An 18,057-nucleotide genomic window follows, 5' to 3' on the forward strand; every position below is an offset into this window, starting at 1 on the left:
TTCTCATCAGTATATTATTTTTTTGTTATTTTGATGGTTAGCACTTTCTCACTTTCTGGCACCATGAGATGCTCCAATTTCATGTTGTATATATCTTGTCATATCTTGTCCTGGTCCTTAGATTGAGTCATTTCTCTAAGAAGCCTTTGTTCCTTTTACTAGAGAATGGTATTAGAACCCAAGATCTGGATGCTAGGTCTGCACTATGCTACTTGTGTGTTATTACTTCTAGGCCCTCTCAACTGGCAGAGCAAGAAAATATATGTGTGTATATATCTGTAACCTCCACATGTATACATATTTATAAATATTTCTATATGTAACTCTCTGTATCTATATTAAACTAAACGTGAGTTCATACTGATGTTGTCAACTCAGTTTATTACCACATGGAATATTACAGCTTCTTTTCCTCACTTTTGTATAAACTCTTACTCCAGTAGTGACAAGCCAGACTTTCACCATCCATGTATTTAATTGTTCAATTCCCGTATTCCATGTATAGTGGCATCAGAATACTTAACCTAAGCTCCCATGAGAAGTAACTTTATCAACTAGAATATAATGCTTATATACAATTTCTTTCACCATTAGTCTTAGAGATTCCCTCACTTTCACATTACTTATGTCAGCTCCTCCTTCCACTCTACCCCTCCTTCAATGAGGCGGTTTCATACATTTGTAATAGAGTTAAATGGTTTTGTCATATTCTGCATTTCATCATGGGATCCCCTGATCTCCAAAATGATTTTTTTAATTGCATACATTAGATTCACTCTAAAGTTCTGTTTTGATGAATGTGTAGTGCTGTGAATCCACTGTTCCAGTGTCATATAGAACCGTTTCACTGCTCTGAAAAATTTCCTTTGCTTCACTTATTCACATCTTCCTTCCTCTCCCCAAACCTCTAGCAACCATTGGTCTTTTTGCCATCTCTATAGTATAACCTTTTCCAGAATGTCATATCCTTGGAATCATACAGTGTGTGGCTTTTTATTTTATTTTTTGTTACTGAATAATATTCTCTTGTAGGATGTACTACAGTTTGTCTATCTACTCATCTATTGAAGGACATCATCTTGATTATGTCCAGTTTTGGGTGATTATGAATAGAGCTGCTATACAGAATTGCTTGCAGATTTTCATGTGGGCGTACGTTTTCAAATCATTTGCATAAATACCTGTGAGCACAATCACCAGATTATATGGTGAAAGTTCAGCTTTCTAAATATCGTGTCTTTGCACTATACTCAGTTTCTTGGAACAGACTAATCTCCTCTTGCCATTTTCCATGTCCATTTTCTCTCCAAGTCTCTCTTGACTGATGATGCCAGGTCTTGTCATTGCTATAAAAGAGCAGATGATACAGAACGTCAGCTTATCTTTCTTGGGGGAAGTAGAATCCTCTAATGATCTTTTCCATGTGCTTGTGATATTTTTGGTTAATCTGTCTGTGAAAATAACCAGTTGCATCTAGTTGAATTTGACTGTTTTGTGCTTTCTGGGAGTATAGCAGGAATAGATATTTTGCAAGTGGCTTACACTGCCTATAGGTTGTTAAAAACTGCTTTCTAATTGGGTTGTATTGTTTTATTTTTAAAGCATTTCATAGTTGCTAAAATCCTGAAGTATTGCATTTTCCTCTTTAACCATCACCCTCAAGCAGTACATTTTTTTTAATGTGTAATTGTATTTATTAACTTTAAGGTAAAAGATATTTAAATGAAATTTATGTTCCTGTAAAGTGATGGTATGTTTTGTTTCCTTCACAGCATTTATTCAGTCGGAGAGCATAATAGAAGTACTACGTTTTGATGATGGAGGACTACTACAGGTAATTTTATTTTAAGTTGAAAAATTATCTCAGTGTCAAACCTTGAATAATATCCGATTGTTATTTACCTTTAAAAAGTGTAACTGGGGCGCCTGGGTGGCTCGGTCGGTTAAGCGTCCGACTTCGGCTCAGGTCATGATCTCACAGTCCGTGAGTTCGAGCCCCGCGTCGGGCTCTGGGCTGACAGCTCAGAGCCTGGAGCCTGTTTCGGATTCTGTGTCTCCCTCTCTATCTGCCCCTCCCCTGTTCATGCTCTGCCTCTCTCTGTCTCAAAAATAAATAAACGTTAAAAAAAAAAACATTTTTTTTAAATAAAAATAAAAAAATAAAAAAAAATAAAAAGTGTAACTGATTTCTTTGAAATATATTTTATGAGCTTTATATGCAGATAGGTCAATAGAGTCATTATTAATAATAAAAGCCTCCTTAGCTATATGAATTACCTTTTAAATTAGATATTTCTGGGGAATGTTGGAAGGTTAGGTTGGGAGAGTCAGATCAGGAGCAATGGAATTGGTGGTTAGTGCTATAAGTATGGGTGTCAGACCTCAAAATATTTACCTGGAAGAGGACTTCTCTAGAGTGTAAGTTCTGTAGATGTACATCTATATCACTTTTCTAGTTGCCAGTCTAAGCCACATCTTTAAACATGTTATACCTAAAATTAGAAAGTATAATCTGATGTCCTTCCTTTCAGACCTAGCATAGATATCCCATGAAGCCCATTTTAGTCTTCCTAGCTAAAAACCAGTTCTAGAATTTCACAGCTGAAAGAGGGAGAGTGAAAGCAACTTAACTACCCCTCTGATTTTTATGACTGAGGTGTTTTCTTCCTTCTTCCAAACTTTTATTGTATTTGGTACTTGTCTTATAGTACTTACCACTTTTGTAATTATAACATCTGTTTTCAAGTACCATCTATTTGGTAGCATGACGTACGGTTTTTCCAAGGTTTAATTTAAGAAAGGTGCTGAAGATCCCATGACTTTATGGTAATGGGGCTGGTGTTAGAATTCTCATCTCCTCACTCCAGGTGATTGTTTGTCTCTTTCCTACATGGTGCTGCCTATGATGTATTTATTTACTTAATTATAACTAAATACATGACTTAGCTCTGAAAAAATATTCCCTGTAGCTTATAATAATGTCAGGAAACTAAACGTTACATTAAGGCAATATATAAAAAATAATTGTGCTAGAGACCTGAAATAAGATTTCTGTTTACATTTTATCATAAATTTAGATTTCAGACAATAAGCCAAACAAAGAGAGCAAGAAAAAAAGTGATGGGTTATAATGTTCCTTTTCTCTGAAAATAAAGCAAGTAAGTGTTCTGAATGTTAACTTTTTCCTTGCTTCCAAATTTTTAAATAAATATATCATTCATACCTTTACATAACTGATGTTGAGAAACACAGCAGGCAGTGGCTGCATGGTACTTACAAAAAAGTCTTTGTACAGCTTTTTACATTGAAAAACTGAATTAAAACTAAAGATATATAATCTCAAATTTTGTAGAGCCACCTTACTAGAAAATGAGCTCGGTCTTGTTATCTGGTTATTTAATCTGTTACAAGGTGAGAACTTGGAGAACCAATAGGAATGACGGTTTTAAATATCTCCCTTTAGGTGGTTTGTGGGATCTAGATAACAGGCAAATCAGGACTGAATTTTTTGAAAATTCATTTTTCTTTATTGATTAAAGAAGGATCCATATCCTTTAGGAAATAGACACCCACCTAGGTTGCAAGTAGTAATTCATTTTGAAAATTCTGGAGTTTGATTTATATTTTTGTTGGGAGAGGTTGTCAATCCCTATCTAAATGGACTTGGCTATGGAGTAACTTGTGGCCTGGGATGTGATTTCCTCATCCTCTTTGGGTCTGCTGAAATGCTTGGACAAGAGCTTGGTAGAGACCTGAGTTGAGACCTGAGAGTTCTATGGCAAAGGTAATTTTAGACTGGAACAGGATTGAAGGCAAATGGTACCAGTTGGTTACCTCAGCCACAATAAAACCTCACAAAGATTACTGCAGAATGTCTGATACAAAGATGCTATATATATAGTGTATTGTTTATCCCCAAGTAGCAGAGTATAGACCTTTTTGAATAGATACAAGTAAATAGTTCATTTTAATGTTGAAGAATGTTTCCTAGGAACAACAGTTTTCATGTTGACATGAAAATTCATGTTGTCACTCTTTCTGATGATAATTTGCCAGTAGGTTCAACCATTTCTTGTTTCTTATGGTATGATTGGAACAGATATGTATGTGTAGCAGTCTTATGACAGAATATATATCACGTTTTTTCCAATTAAAACTAATGTAGAGAGAGAGTCAAAGCAACAGCCTTGTTTTGCATTATTTAAAATGAGAATTTTGCCTGAGAGCATTCCTTCTCAGATCATACATTTTATGTTACATTCATGTGGCTTGGCTCTAAGTAACTTTTTAAGCCCTGAAAATTAATTGATGATAAGACCATAAAAATTGCCAAAACTCATAAAAATTTGCTACAGATTTTGTATTTGCCTTCCTTGTTTTTTAAAGATAAGGGAAATGAGGCTTATAGAAATTAAATAATTTGCTCAGTATTCAATTATGAGAGCAGAAATCCAACATCCAGTAAGTACTCGGCCTGTCTGCTTTCAGAGCTCTTAACACAGCACCATGCATGTGCAGTTCTTCTAGTGCGTTCCCTGGATTACCACTACTAATACTATCTTACGATTAGAAATCACAGTAATCACAGAAAAGCCCACATTTTCTGTCATTGGTGCTTTGGCCATTGCCATTCCTGTTTGGCAAAGCTACTAAGATTTGGTATATAGAATATACAAGGATGAAACCGTGCCTGAGGGGAACATAGACACTTCTCAACAGAAGACTCATCACCATAGGGTGTGCATGCCAGGTATCTCTAATGATCATTCCAATCCTAACTGATCAGAATGGTTGGCTTTTCCTGACCTGTTCCTTTGATAGATTGAATAACAAAAGATATTTTTAAAAGCCTTAATCTGTTTCCTAATCTAACTTTCTTACAAACAAAGATGAAGCCCAAGGAAAAGCCTAGCTTTTTAATTTATTTATTTTACTATTCTACCAGAACAGTAAACAGATTTTTAAGATGTTGGGAGGCAAGCTTTCTAACGTTCAAGTTGAAAACACATGCAGAGTTTTGCTTTCTAAAGCTCATAACTATATGGGGTGCCTGGGTGGCTCCAGTCATGTAAGCTCCAACTTCGGTTTAGGTTATGATCTCACGGTTCGTGAATTCAAGCCCCATGTCAGGCTCCATGCTGACAGCTCAGAGACTGGAGCCTGCTTTGGATTCTGTGTCTCCCTCTCTCTCTGCTCCTCCCCTGCCTGTACTCTGTGTTTTTCTCTCTCTCAAAAATAAATAAACATTAAAAAATAGTAACAAATAAACAAATAAATGAAGCAAGCAAGCAAGCTCATAACTATAGTACCACATAATTTTGTTATCTCACTTTGGTCAAGAAACAGAAATACTCTTTTCTGACTGTTCATTGTGCGCTCATTGGTTTTTCTCATAACATCTAGGCATCTATTATCTCAACTCACTACCTGGCTTTCAGGTGCCTAAGGCAGAGGTGGCTAGAATTAGTATTTTTAAAGTACTTGCTGGAGTCTCAGCTAGTTCATTAATTGGCCCAAAATTTCAGTACTAATAAGGAGTACAAGAAGAATAAGAAGCAAGTTTGATTCCAAAGCTCTTAGGCTTTATACTTTCCATTGCTCTACTTCCTGAAAAGTAACAAGGTTGCCTTAGGGGAAAGATAAATTCCTAAATGCTGTGATTAGAAGACAGTGCAGGTCTAAGAGATCTTTTTATATACACACAATAGGTAATGGGTTCCACTTCTTGTTGTGCCCCAGTATGTCAGTTGCAGGACTATGGTTAGTCAGCCAAAGGATCTTTTGTTCATATTACAGAAATAACTCTTTTCCCAATCTTCTCAGAGGACAGTTGAGGGAAAGATTGTGGAAAGTTTGCCTCCTATTCTGTGTTAGGTTGGTTTGGAAAACACTATGGAGATCTTCCTTAACTAGACAGTTATTTGCAACACACGAAAACACCAATTGAATAAATGAGCATATACTTGTTCTTGGATGAACTTACATTTAAAAGATACTAATTTTTAAAGATAGCTATAGTAAAACTTAACAGGAGTTAAAGAGGTTATTGTTACAGAGGTTAGTGGGGAAAACTTTAGCTCCTAGATGACTTTGTTTAGTTTCTGTAACTAAAAGGAGATGAAGCCACTGGAAGCTTTGCCGTCTAGAAGATAAATCGTGTTCATTCTAGAGGTGGCCTAGTGTAGGTAATCTTCTAACCACTTAATTAGAGTCGTCTTCCAAGGAGTGTAAAAGATGTCCAAGAATTTGATTATTTCTTTTTCTTTAATTAAAGTATTTATTGTGAGATATAGTTCATACATACATGCATAAAATGTGGGCTTTTTTTCCTCAAAGCCAACACCTATAAACAACTACCACCCTAGTTAAAAACTAAACACTCTCCTGAGTTCCCTCTGAGGCTCTCTCCCAGTCACTATCCCCAAAGTTGCCCATAGTCCTGAAGTTTATGGTAATTTCTTTCCCTAGAAGTCTTACCATCTGAGCATGTGTCTCTAAACACTATGGTTTCATCTGTTTTTTGAACTTCATACAGTTTGTATTCTTTTTTTTTTCCAGCTGCTTTTTCTTGTGTTATGTTTCTAAGATTCTCTGTGCTGTTGAATGTGGCCATAGTTATCCATTTTCATCACTGAATAGTATTGCATTATGTGGATATGCCCCAATATGTATATGTGTGTGTATGTATATATGCATATATATATACATACATATATATATGTATATATGTATGTATATATATAATTTCTGCTGTTGATTGACATTTCACTTGTTTCCAGTTTTGGCTCTTATAAGTAAATGCTGTCTCTTGGTGAACATACATATGCGTTTCTGGTGGAGTTAAGTGCAACTGCTGGGACATAGGGTATTAATCTTCTATTTTAAAACATAATACCATGTGGTTTTCCAAAGTGCTTGTTCTAGTGTACAGTCCCATCATCAGGAATTCCTCTACAATACTTCATAATGTTTTTTTAAAAAATTATTCTGTAGAGTGGGTAATGGTATCTTTTTGTGGTGATAGTTTACAATCCCTAATTCCTAATAAGGTGGAGCAACTTTTCGTGTTTATTTCACCATTTGGATATCAACTTTTGTGAAATCTAAGTTAAATCTTTTGCCCTATTTAACTGTTGGGTTGCATATCTTTTTCCTTCTTGTTTTTTAGTTCTTTATAAATTCTGGATACAATTGTGATTATATGTATAAGAAATATCTTTTCCTACTTGTGATCGTCCCTTCCACACATAATGGTGACTTTGATGAACAGAAGTTCTTAGTTTTAATTAATTTTAATTTTATTGTAGTTTAAGCTCTCAGTCTTACACATTACAGTTGATATTTTTTGTGTACCGTTCAAGAAATACTTTCTTATCCACGGTCATAAAAATGTTCTCCTGGGTGCCCCTGGGTGGCTCAGTCAGCTAAGTGTCAGACTTCAGCTCAGGTCATGATCTCATGGTTCATGAGTTCGAGGCCTGTGTGGGGCTCTCTGCTTTCAGCGCAGAGCTCGCTTCAGATCCTCAGTCTGCCTCTCTGCCTCTCTCCTCTTTCTCTCAAAACTAAGTAAACATTAAAAAAAAAAAGGTTTAAAAAATTATTCTCCTGTATTATTGTCTAGAATATAGAAATTTATTGTTTTGCCTTTCACAATTATAGCACTAATTCTAACTGGAATTGATTTTTGTTATTGATGTGAGGTCAAGGTTTTATTTCTCATATAGATATTCACTTGTCCCACCACCCTTTATTAACTGTTCCCCAATATTTTTTCCCCAGTATTCTTCAGTGACACTTTATTCATAAGTCAAGTAGGCATGTATGCATGAATCAATTTCTGGGCTCTCTTGCCTGTTCTCATCTCTAAAAGTGGTAATTCGTATGGCTCAACATAAAATGTAGAAATACAATTGTTTTTTATATTTTGACTTTTACTCTGCAAACTAGCTAAATTGCTTATTGATGCTATTAACTTATCTCTAGATGCTCTGAACTAGGTCCATAAACTATCACAATCTGAGGTTAATAATAACATTTTATTTCTAACTTTCCAATCCTTTTAGTTTTAAATTCTTTTTTTTTTCTTGCATTACTTTACTGGCTACAACCAGCATGATGTTGAATATAAGTGGTATTTAGTAGGCATCTTTGACCCATAACTCATCTCAGATAAACCTTCAGCATTTCACTGTTAAGAATGTTGTTTACTATAGTTTTTCTCCACCCCCACCCCCAGATATCCTTTATCATATGTGTCAGTTGGGGTTCTTAGCAAGATCCTAAGACAGAGTTAGGAGTGCAAGAGATTTATTGAGGGCTAATGCCTTTGAAACATAAGGGGAAGGAAACATGATTGGGCAGGGAGAACCTCAGACAGGGTTGCGATAGCTTGGCAAATCACTGGGGAATTGTGGAGTAACGGCTGCTTTTTGGAAGCATATCCAGAGATAGCCAGGCCCTACTATACCTGCTGGGCCTATTCATTGGCTGGGAGTTGCTCAAAAAGAACTTGGCCTTACCTTAGTCACTACAGTCAGGTACTGCAGTCACAGGCTGATAGCTAGCAGCATTTTTCATAGCTTGGATGGCAAGTTCTTCCTTTTACGGAGATCTGAGCAGTATACAGTAAAACAACTGACTATCAAAGGCAAAGAGATACATTCTAAAACCAACCAGAGAAAAAAAGAAGACCTTCAAAGAAGCTAGAATTAGCCTGACAGCTGAATTATAAACTGAAACAATTGGAGGCAAAAAAAAAAAAAAAAAAAAAAAAAAAAATTAAATTAATGAAAAAAATTGAACTAGAATTCTATACCCAGTGAAAATGTTCTTCGTGTGTAAAGAAACACAGGCATTTTCAAACAGACAAGAACATAGAGAATTTGTCACCAGAAGATTTGCACCAAAGGAAATAATAGAGGATATTCTTCAGCTTGAAGGTAAATTACCTCAGAAGCTTAGAAATGCAAAGGATAAAGAGCATTAAAAATAAAAATATGTGGATAACTAAATGCATGTATATTGTGTATAACAATGATAATAATAGTATCCTGATGAATACAGCATGACAGCATTCTGGTACTACTAATACTAGATCATCAGAAACTTGGCAGCTTTTACCTGGGTCTCTTGGACCTCTAGAAATTGGGACATTTCTTTTGGGACCCAGTTGCCATGATGTGAAAATCCTAAGCCACATGGGGAGCCCCCATATAGTCCTACAGTCAGTGGTCCCAGTTGAGTGCCCACCTACCAGCCATCATCCCTTTCCTGCCACTGTGGATGAGCAGCACATTTAAACCTTCAGATGAATCAGCCACAATTTGCATCTGATGGCAGCCATTTGAGTAACATCAAGTGAGACCTAACCAACTGAGTCTAGTCAGCCCAGAAGAATGTGAAGGATAATAATAAAATGCTGTTTTAAGCTGTTAAACTTCGGAGTGTTTTATTATACACCATTAGATAGCCAGAACATCTAATATCATGTAATACCTGGTTGGTCTGTATCCCTTTTCTTCTACCATTTCAAAAATTCTTTTTCATACTTTAGTTATTTAAATCAAGATCCAAACAAGGTCTGTATATTGCGTTTGGTTGATATGTCTCGTAAGTCTCTTTTAAGCCATCTCCCTATGCCAATTTTTTTGTTGTTGTTGAAGATACTGAATCATTTGTCTATAGGACTTCCTACAACCAGGCTGAGCTAATATCATCTTCTTGGTATAATTTAACATACCTCTGTCTTACGGATTTTCTATAAACTTTTAGCTAAATATAGAGTCTTGATCAGGTTTAGATTAAATTTTTTTCCCTTGGCAAGAATATTTGAAGTAGTTTTTGTGTAATGAAGAATATGAATGGTCTCTGTCTATAGGGAGACTTTAAATATTGGAATATCCTTAGAAGTAAGAGTGTCTTTGTTATTCATGAGCCCTTGGATCACACCTGAGTTAATGCCTACCACGATGACTGAAGATGGGGTTGGTCACTAGAAAAACTAATTATGTGGTTAGAGGGTTTGGACTTTGAGTCATCCCATCTGCCTCCAAGAATGAGAGGGGGCTAGAAATTGAGTTCAGTCACATAGGTGGCCAGTGATTTAATAAACCATATCTTTGTAATGAAACTTCAATAAAAACTCTGGACACTGAAGCTGTATAGACCTTCCTTGTTAGTAAGCACATCTGTGTGCCAGGAAAGTGACATACCCTGATTGCATAGAGAGAAGGCACAGAATTTCTGTGTTTGGGGCCCTCCAAGACTTCACCCTGTATGTTTCTTTAGAAGAAAACTAGTTTAAGTATAGTTCTGAGTTCTAAGCTTGACGGGGAGGAATCATGGAAACCTCCCAGATCTGTAGTCAGTTGGTTAGAAGTACACATGGCCTCAACTCCCTAGCTTGTGGTTGGTGTATGAAGTAAAGACTGTCTTGTTAGGGACTGTATCCTTTAGCCTGTAGATTCTAAAGCTAACTCAAAGTGATTAGTGTCAGGATTCTATTACAGTCCACCAGTGATACTGTAGTTTTTGTTTTTCATCAGAAGACATGTCATGTCAGGTTGGTTGTTTTAGATTTTTAGGTCACAGATTTTCATATGTAGGCATTTAATGGTTCTGGAAATAAAGTGTTATAACATTACTTCTGTTGCTCTTCTAAGCTGGAAGTTGGCACACTTTATGTAAAGGGCCATGTATTAAATACTTTAGGGTTTGTGTGTGAAATGGTCTGTGTCCCAAGTACTCAAGTTCTGTTATTGTACTATGAGAGCAACCATAGACTGTATACAAGGAATGGGAATAAAACTTACATTTACCAAAACTGGAGCTAGACAGAGGACTCTGGGAAGATGATAGAGTATGAAGTAGCAGGATTCCATCTCCCCACGTAGACAACAGTGGCACTGGTAGAATATGTCTAATGTCTTTTGAAGGCTTGCAACTTTCAGAGGAAGGCTTGGGGGTAAATTGAAGTAAATTTCAGTCCATTTTAGCTCTTAGCACAGAAGCAACTACCTACTCCCACCCTCCAGCCCTGTGGCAGGCAGCTCTGCACACATTCATTGAATAGCTTGTACACAGAGTGCAGGAGCCATGGTGGGCAAAAAAGGAACTTGGAGATTCGTGCCCTGATCATTACCCCTGATCTCAAAGGTGTAGATAAAGGAGGTAGCCATTGTTGTTGCAACTCCATCCATTATTAAAGTTCTCTGCCTGAAGTAACCCAGAAGACTTAAAGGGCTAACAACCTTTTCCCTCCATTTATCTTTCTCTTTTTCCCCTTTTGGGAGCCAGACATTAATGAGTAGGACATTCAAAGCAATTGCATATATGGGGAAATGATAAAATTACCACAAATGTTCAGGGAAAGACCTTAAATTTTGGCCTAGATAGAGCCTACTATAATTAAAAAATCAAAAACAATACAAACAAAACAAAAACAAACAAACCCTAGGAAAGAGGAGAGTCTGATGTCCACAGTTACCACATTAGGTTCACATGTCCAGTTTTCAACAGAAAAAATAACAATGTATACAAAGAAATGTGAAAGTATGGCCCATTCGTGAGGAAAAATGACAGAAATTGTCTCAAGCAGACTTGATGGCAGATATACTAGACAAAGACTTTTTAACAATTTTCTTAAAGATACTCAAAGACCTAAAGGAAAATGTGTGGAGGAAGTCAAGAAAGTGATGTATGAACAAAATGGAAATATCTGTGAAAAGATAGAAAACTTAAAAAGAGTGACATCATCAAGATGGGGGAGTAGTAAGCCCTACTCTCATTCATCCATAGAAACACAGACATAACAATAATATTGGTATCAAAATACCTTGAGAGAAATTCAGAATTCACCTAAGAAGTTTAAGCACCCAGAGGAGCACAAACTGAGAGCATCCAGATATATACTTAGAAGAATAATATCACTTTACCTACATTAGTTCTTCCACCAAACTCAATACCAAGATCACCTAAGCCAGTGACTTCTTTCACAGTAGAGAAGTGAGATTGGAGTATGCTCCTAGCCTCCCAGCTTCACAGGGCATCCTCAGTGGGGCCAGTTTTTCTCTCACCTATGCTAAGTGCTAAATGAACTATAGAGCCTGATTCCCTAGGACATCTAGGAATGAATGAAAGAGGAGGGCACATGCCTGCAGCCATCACTGCTCTATTAAATTGTGAATAGACACAAGTTTGATTTTTTTTCTCCACAGTAAATGGAAGGGAGCTAAAAGACCCTTATCCCTGGCATTTCAGTGGACCTTCACTCAGTGGAACAGATTTCTATGTTACCTCATAACAAGTACCCAGTGCCCTTGGGCAGCTAAGAACAAGGGAAGGCAAAAGGTATGCCCTTATAGCCAGCACTGGTCTGTGAGCCTGGGAATATGCATAGAAATGAGGTTCTTCCTTCACAAGGAAGGGTAAAAAGTAAAGGTCTTGTTCCCAGCGTTATGTTGTACTTCCTGAGGGGTCAGTCTGTATCTTGCTTTGTGTTTAGCACTGCTGACTGTGTTTAGAACTGGAAGAAGAAGTTGCTTCTTCAAATGTGCAGACAACAAGCAAACCTACAAGAATCATGAAGAATGAAGAAAACAAACACAGAGAAGGAAAACAAATCTCCATTAACCAACCTGAAAGAAATAGAATTCTGTGGAAATCCTGGCAGTGAGTTCAAAATAATCAATTTAACTTAAAACTCATTTACAAGAGAACACAGGTAAACAACTAAACAAAATTAGGAAAATGATACATGAACAAAATGAGACTCAACAGATAGAAACAAATAAAAAGGCCCAAAAACACTGGAGTTGAAGAGTACAATAACTGAACTGAAAAATTTATTCGAGGGGTTCAAAAGCAGATTTTTTCAAGCAGAAGAAAGAATGAGCAAACATGAAGATGAGTTATTTGGAATTATCTAGGAAGAGGAGAAAAAAGAAAGAATGAAAAAAGAGTGAAGAAAGCCTAGAGGAATTATGGGACTCCATCAAGTGAACCAATAGATTATATATTTTATTTATGTGTAGCAGGAGTTCCAGATCAGGAAGGAGGGGGAAGGTGGCTAGAAAGCCTATTTAAAGAAATGACTAAAAAGTTACCAAATCTTGGGAGGGAAATGGGCATCCAGATTCATAAAGACCCCAGGATTCCAGATGGATTAAATTTAAAGAGATCTACACTGAAACACATTGTCTCAAATTGTCAAAGAGAGTTGTGAAAGCAACAAGAGAAAAGCGACTTGTCACAAAGGAGCGCTGATTAGACAGTCAACTGATTTCTCAGCAGAAATCTTTCAGGCCAGGAGACAATGTGATGATAAATTCAAAGTACTGAAAGAATACTGAGAAGAATACTATACCCAGCAAAGCTGCCCTTCAGAAATGGAGAAATAAACATTTTCCCAGACAAAAGTTGAAGTTCATCACCACTAGACCTGCCTCACAAAAAAATGCTAAAGGGAGCTATTCAAGCTAACATGAAAAGACAGCAGTTAGCAACATGAAAACATGAAAGTATAAGCTTTCAACTGTAACGTAAATAAAATATAAAAGTATGAAAAATAACTATAACTGTAATAATTTGTTAATGGATGAATAATATAAATGATGTAAATTGTGACATCAATTACATAAAGTGTGGGGAAGGGGTAGAAGTATAGCTTTCATATGTGATTGAAGCTCAGTTGTTATTAGCTTAAAATAAAATGTTATAAAAGGTGTTTTATGCAAGTCTCATGGTGGACAGAAATGAAAAACTTTGTGTAGCAGATACACAAAATAGATATCAACGCATATCACTACAAAAGAAAAATCATCAGATTACAAAGGAAGAGTGTCAAGAGAGGAAAAGGGAACAAAGGCACTACAAATCGACAGAAAAATAATTAACAGAATGGCAGCAGTAAGTCCCCACTTACTAATAATTACTTTAAATGTAAATGGATTAGGGGAGCCTGGGTGGCTTAGTTGGTTAAGTGTCTGACTTTGGCTCAGGTCATGATCTCACAGTTTGGGAGTTAGAGCCCCACGTCGGGCTCTGTGCTGGCAGCTCGGAGCCTGAAGCCTGCTCCAGATTCTGTGTCTCCTTCTCTTCTCTGCCTCTCCCCCTCTCACACACTCTCTCTCTCACTCTCAGAAATAAATAAAATATTTAAAAAATTTAAAATTGAATGGATTAAATTCACCAATCAAAAGACATATAGAGTGGATGAATAAATAAAATAAAATAACCAATATCCAACTATATGCTGCCTATAGGAGTCTCCCTTTAGCTTTATGAACACACATATGTTGAAAGGCTTGGGAATAGATATTCCACGCAAACAGTAACTAGAAAAAGTGGGAGCGGCTATTACATTAGACAAAAAAGTACACTTTAAGTCAGAAACTGTCATAAGAGACAAAGAAGGTGATTATATAATGATAAAAGGGCCAATTCATTATGAGGATGTAACAACTATAAATATATATAGGCACTCAACATGAGGGTCTCTAAATATATAAAGCAAGTGTTAACAGACCCGAAGGGAGAAATATCAGAAAGGAGAAATATTATTCTCAATAGCCAAGATACAGGGAAAAAAGCCCTTAGGAATATTATTCAGCCCTAAAAAAGAAAGAAATACTGCTATTTGCAAAAACATGGATTAATCTGGAGGACATTATGTTATGTGAAAGACAAATACTGCACAATCTCACTTATATGTGAAATCTGAAAATGTCAAATTCATAGAAGTAGAGTAGAATGATGTTGCCAGAGCCTACAGGTTGTGGGAAATGGGGATACAATGGTTGGTCAAAGGGTACAACATGTCAGTTATACAAGATGAATAACTTTTCAAAGTTTAATGTACAGCAGGGTGAGTACAGTTGGTAATACTGTATTGTATACTTGAAATTTGCTAAGAGATCTTAACAGCTTTTACTCCCCAAAAAGGTAACTGAAGTGATGGATATGTTAACTAGCTCGTTTGTGGTGATCATTTCACAATGTGTATGTTTATGAAAACATCACATTGTACACTTATATAGTTTTAATTTTCCAGTTACTCTTCAGTGAAGCTGGGGTGGGGAAGAAGACAAAAAAGAAAATCTAGATCTCAAAGTACAATAGCTGGAATGAAAATTCCGGCAGAGAAGTTCAAAGGTAGATTTGAGCAGACAGAAGAAAGAATCAGTGAACTTGAAGATAGAACATTGAAATTCCGAATCTGAAGAAAAGTAAATGATTAGAGAAAAGTAAACATAGACTAAGAGACCTGTAGGGCACCATCAAGCAGGCCTGCATATGCATTGTGGGAGTGCCAGAAGGAAAGAGACAGAGTATTAAAAGAAATAATGACTGAAAATGTCACAAATTTAATGAAAGACATGAATATAAGCATCAAGGAAGCTCAGCGGACTCTAAGTAAAATGAACTTAAAGAGACCCACTCTGAGACATGTTACAATAAAACTTTTGAAAGACTCTTGAAAGCAAAAGCAGTAAGATTATTAACAGATTTCTCATTACAAACTTTGGAGGCCAGAAGACAGTGAGCTGATACATTCACAATACTAAAACAAATAAAAACTACTAACCAAGAATCCTGTATCAGGCCAGACTGTTCTTTAAAAGTGAAAAAGAAATTAAGACATTCCCAGATAAACAAAAGCTGAGGAAGTTTACTACTGTTAGACCTGCCTTGTAAGAGATGCTAAAGGGAGTCCTGTGAGTTTAAAATGAAAGGACACTAGGCAACAACTCAAAGCCATATGAAGAAACAAAGATCACAGTAAAAGTAAATACAGGGGCAATTATAAAAGCTGGTTATAAGAATGGTTTGAAACTCCTTTTTTTGTTTTTCATGTGATTTAAGAAACTAATGCATTTTTTAAAATGACAATTAATAGTCTAAAAGCTAGGATTATTGTAACTTTGGTTTGTAATTTCACAGTTTGTTTTCTACATAGGTTAAAGACTAATGTATTTAAAGAATTATTAGTCTGTGGTTTTGGACACACAATATATAAAGATGAAATTTTGTGACATCAGTAACTGAAAGGTATAGGGATAGGTCCATAAAGAAGTACAGTTTCTGTATATTGTTGAAGTTCATTTGATATAAATTCAAGTTAGAGTGTTATAACTCTAAGATTAAATCCCCTTGAAAACCATGAAGAAAATAACTAGAAAATACACAGAAATGGGGTGCCTGGGTAGCTCAGTCGGCTGAGCATCTGACTCTTGACTTCAGCTCAGGTCATGATCTCATGGATTGTGAGATTGAGCCCTGCATTGGGCTCTGCACTGACAGCATGGAGCCTGCTTGGAATTATATCTTTCTCTGTCCCTCCTCTGTTCATGCTTGCTTTCTCAAAATAAGTAAACTAAAAAAAAGATTTTCAAAAAAAAAAAAGAAAATACACAAAAGGAATTTGAACATTTTGTTACAAAAGTCAGCTAAACACATACAAAAATCAGCTAAACACAAAAAATGAAAGTAAAGAATGAAATGGCCAAAAAAAGCTATAAGGCATATAGAAAATAAATATCAAAATGACAGAAGTAAGTGTACTATTGAAGGTAAGTTGGTATTAATTTGAACTAGTTTGTTAAATATTTAAGATAATTATAATCTCTATGGTAACAATGAAGAAAATAACTAAAAAATACAGAGCAAAGGAAATGAGGAAGGAATCAAAATGGTACACTACCAAATGAATGAAACACAAAAGAAGGCAGTAATGGAGAAACTGAGAAACCAAAAATGTAAGACATAAAGAAAGCAAAGCAAAACGACAAATTCTTCCTTATCGATAATTAGCTTAAATGCAAATGGATTAAACTTCAATCAGAAGATGGCGATTGGCACAATAGATAAGAACACATGACCCAAGTATATGGTGTCTACAAGAGAATCAGTTTAGATCCAAAAACAAAAGTAAATTGGAAGCTAAAAGTTGGTGATACGGTCTGAATGTGTCCTTCCAAAAGTCATCAATGAAAAATTAATGTCTAGCATGATTAAGGTGATTAAGTTATGAGTGTGGAACTCTCATAAATTTTTTTTAGTAAGAGACCCCAGAGCGATCCCTTTCTTCTTCTGCCATGTTAGGATACAAGAAGACTACAAAACAGAAGGGAACCTTTATCCAACATGCTTGTAACCTGATCTCAGACTTCAGCCCCCAGAACTGAGAAATAAATTTCTCTTTTTTTAAATAATGATTTCAGGAGTAGAGTTCCACTAAACTCTAGCACCCAGTACTCATCCCAACAAGTGCCCTCCTTAATGCCCATCACCCATTCAGCCCCACAACCACACCCAACACCCCTCCAGCAACTCTCAGTTAAAAAAAATTACATGAGACAAAGGACATTATTTTATTCTATTTTATTTATTTATTTATTTTTTGGTAGAGAGTGCATGTGTGTGTGTAAGTGAGGGAGGGGCAGAGAGAGAGAGAGAGAGCCCAGCATGGGGCTTGATCTCACACTTGTGAGGTCATTACCTGAGCCAAAATCCATAGTTCGACACTCAACCAACTGAGACACCTAGGTGCCCCAGGACATTATTTATTATTAAAAGTCTCAACATAGCAGGAATATATAACGGTTATAAAGATTGGTGCAACACCTCTCTGACCTCAGCCGTAGCAATTTCTTACTTGACACATCCCCAAAGGCAAGGGAATTAAAAGCAAAAATGAACTACTGGGACCTTATGAAGATAAAAAGCTTCTGCACAGCAAAGGAAACAACCAACAAAACTAAAAGGCAACCAACGGAATGGGAAAAGATATTTGCAAATGACATATCGGACAAAGGGCTAGTATCCAAAATCTATAAAGAGCTCACCAAACTCCACACCCGAAAAACAAATAACCCAGTGAAGAAATGGGCAGAAAACATGAATAGACACTTCTCTAGAGAAGACATCCGGATGGCCAACAGGCACATGAAAAGATGCTTAATGTCGCTCCTCATCAGGGAAATACAAATCAAAACCACACTCAGATATCACCTCACGCCAGTCAGAGTGGCCAAAATGAACAAATCAGGAGACTATAGA

The 18,057-nt window shown here is 36.3% G+C and overlaps 1 protein-coding gene across 1 annotated transcript in view; it reads left to right on the forward strand.

Annotated features, from left to right (window-relative positions):
- TMEM131 (transmembrane protein 131) overlaps positions 1 to 18,057 on the forward strand; it is a 238,002-nt gene that overhangs the window by 57,392 nt on the left and 162,553 nt on the right. Inside the window, exon 2 of the mRNA XM_042981230.1 lies at positions 1,773 to 1,834. Within this exon, the coding sequence (XP_042837164.1) occupies positions 1,773 to 1,834 (62 nt within the window). The remainder of the gene's footprint in view (positions 1 to 1,772; positions 1,835 to 18,057) is intronic.

This window comes from Panthera tigris, chromosome A3 (assembly GCF_018350195.1).
Source record: "Panthera tigris isolate Pti1 chromosome A3, P.tigris_Pti1_mat1.1, whole genome shotgun sequence".
In the NCBI taxonomy this organism is placed as follows: Eukaryota; Metazoa; Chordata; class Mammalia; order Carnivora; family Felidae; genus Panthera; species Panthera tigris.